General features: G+C 42.2%; 2 protein-coding genes across 2 annotated transcripts; both read right to left on the bottom strand.

The window, feature by feature from the left end:
• Nucleotides 1-349: 349 nt before the first annotated feature.
• LOC138873626 (uncharacterized) lies at nt 350-925 on the bottom strand. The gene has a single exon (XM_070152102.1). It carries the CDS (start codon nt 923-925, stop codon nt 350-352), a length of 576 nt encoding a protein of 191 aa, XP_070008203.1.
• Nucleotides 926-1,418: 493 nt separating this feature from the next.
• LOC138873622 (uncharacterized) lies at nt 1,419-2,012 on the bottom strand. Its single transcript, XM_070152096.1, has one exon. The coding sequence runs from the start codon at nt 2,010-2,012 to the stop codon at nt 1,419-1,421; it is 594 nt and encodes a 197-aa protein (XP_070008197.1).
• Between the last annotated feature and the right edge of the window lie 324 nt (nt 2,013-2,336).

Below are 2,336 nucleotides of genomic sequence, written 5' to 3'. Positions count from 1 at the left end.
GGTTTGAACCTGGGATCGGTGCTTTGTCGATGTGATTTCTGGTGGAATCTCGGTCCTATCTAAGTGGGACCAAGCAAAGCAATCTATATTATCAATAAGAAATTGAATGAGTTTTATCTTGAGTTCGGGGGTTAATCCCGTTCCAAAGTATACCTTTCTCTCGGGCGTGTACTTGATCAAAATTACCTACTCCAGCTCCTCGATAGTTGGTTGCATCAGATTCTTTGGGAATGACGAAGGTTCGAGGAGTAAGGAAATCCTCATCTTTGTCTTCGAGTACCTGTTGTTATGACTCTATCGAGGTTGGAGGTTGTAATTGCTATCTAGAAGCCTGCTTATCTTTAGTGTTCTACTTCTCTAAGGTCGAAGGCTTTGGATTCGACACTACTTGCTCGGTTGCAAACATCTCCTTTACAATATGTTGCTTCCCGTAGATTGTTTTTACTCCTTCCTCTGTTGGGAACTTCATCATCTGGTGAAGAGTTGAAGGCACCGCCCTCATGTTGTGTATCCATGGTCTCCCGAGGAATGCGTTATACCTCATGTCATCTTCGATGACATGGAACTTTGTATCTTGTATGGTCCTGACTATGTTTATTGGCGAGATAATTTCTCCATTTGTTGTTTCTCTTGCCATGTTTAAGCCATTCAGGACCCAAGATGCATGCACAATCTGATCTTGTAGACCGAGTTGTTCCACGACCCTCGATTTGATTATATTTGCTGAGCTACCTGGATCTACTAAAACACGTTTAACTTGAATTTTATTCAAAAGGATAGAGATTACCACGGTGTCATTGTGACACTGAGATATGCCTTCTGCTTCCTCGTGGCCAGCCGTGGTATCGATCATTCGATCGACGTTTGGCAAGGGGAAAGAATATTTTGAACATGCCTTGTTCAAGTCCTTATAATCTACACACATTCTAAGTTTGTTTCCTTTGTTGGAACTACAACTACATTTGCTAGCCACTCGGGGTAATTTACCTCCCAAATAGACCCTATTTTAAAAAGTTTGGTTACCTCGTCCTTTACGAAAGCATGCATTACCTCGGACTGAGGCCTCCTTTTTTGCTCTATCGGTTTGAACCTGGGATCGGTGCTTTGTCGATATGTGGTGATTTCCGGTGGAATCCCGGTCCTAAGTGGGACCAAGCAAAGCAATCAATATTATCAATAAGAAATTGAATGAGTTTTATCTTGAGGTCGGGGGTTAATCCCGTTCCCAAGTATACCTTTCTCTCGGGCATGTACTTGATCAAAATGACCTACTCCAACTCCTCAATAGTTGATTTGGTTGCATCAGATTCTTTGGGAATGACGAAGGTTCGAGGAGTAAGGAAATCCTCATCTTTGTCTTCGAGTACCTGTTGCTATGACTTCATCGAGACTGGAGACTGTAATTGCTATCTGGTAGCCTACTTATCTTTAGTGTTCAACTTCTCTGAGGTCGAAGGCTCTGGATTCGGCACTACTTTCTCGGTTGCAAACATCTCTTTTACAGCATGTTGCTTCCCGTAGATTGTTTTAACTCCTTCCTCTGTTGGGAACTTCATTATCTGGTGAAGAGTTGAAGGCACTACCCTCATGTTGTGTATCCATGGTCTCTCGAGGAATGCGTTATACCTCATGTCATCTTCGATGACATGGAACTTTGTATCTTGTATGGTCCCGACTATGTTTATTGGCAAGATAATTTCTCCTTTTGTTGTTTCGCTTGCCATGTTTAAGCCATTCAGGACCCAAGATGCATGCACAATCTGATCTTGTAGACCGAGTTGTTCCACAACCCTCAATTTGATTATATTTGCTGAGCTACCTAGATCTACTAAAACACGTTTAACTTGAATTTTATTCAAAAGGATAGAGATTACCACGGTGTCGTTGTGACACTGAGATATGCCTTCTGCTTCCTCGTGGCCAGCCGTGGTGTCGATCATTCGATCAATGTTTGACAAGGGGAAAGAATATTTTGAACATGCCTTGTTCAAGTCCTTATAATCTACACACATTCTAAGTTTGTTTCCTTTGTTGGAACTATAACTACGTTGGTTAGCCACTCAAGGTACTTTACCTCCCTAATAGATCCTATTTTAAGAAGTTTGGTTACCTCGTCCTTTATGAAAGCATGCTTTACCTCGGACTGAGGCCTCCTTTTTTGCTCTACCGGTTTGAACCTGAGATCGGCGCTTTGTCGATGTGTGGTGATTTCCGGTGGAATTCCGGTCCTATCTAAGTGGGACCAAGCAAAGCAATCCATATTATCAATAAGAAATTGAATGAGTTTTATCTTGAGTTCGGGGGTTAATCCCGTTCCCAAGTATACATTTCTCTCG

This window comes from Nicotiana sylvestris, chromosome 1 (genome assembly GCF_000393655.2).
Source record: "Nicotiana sylvestris chromosome 1, ASM39365v2, whole genome shotgun sequence".
In the NCBI taxonomy this organism is placed as follows: Eukaryota; Viridiplantae; Streptophyta; class Magnoliopsida; order Solanales; family Solanaceae; genus Nicotiana; species Nicotiana sylvestris.
Note: the sequence above shows the minus strand (reverse complement) of the source record. Positions and strands in the feature narration are given on the sequence as shown.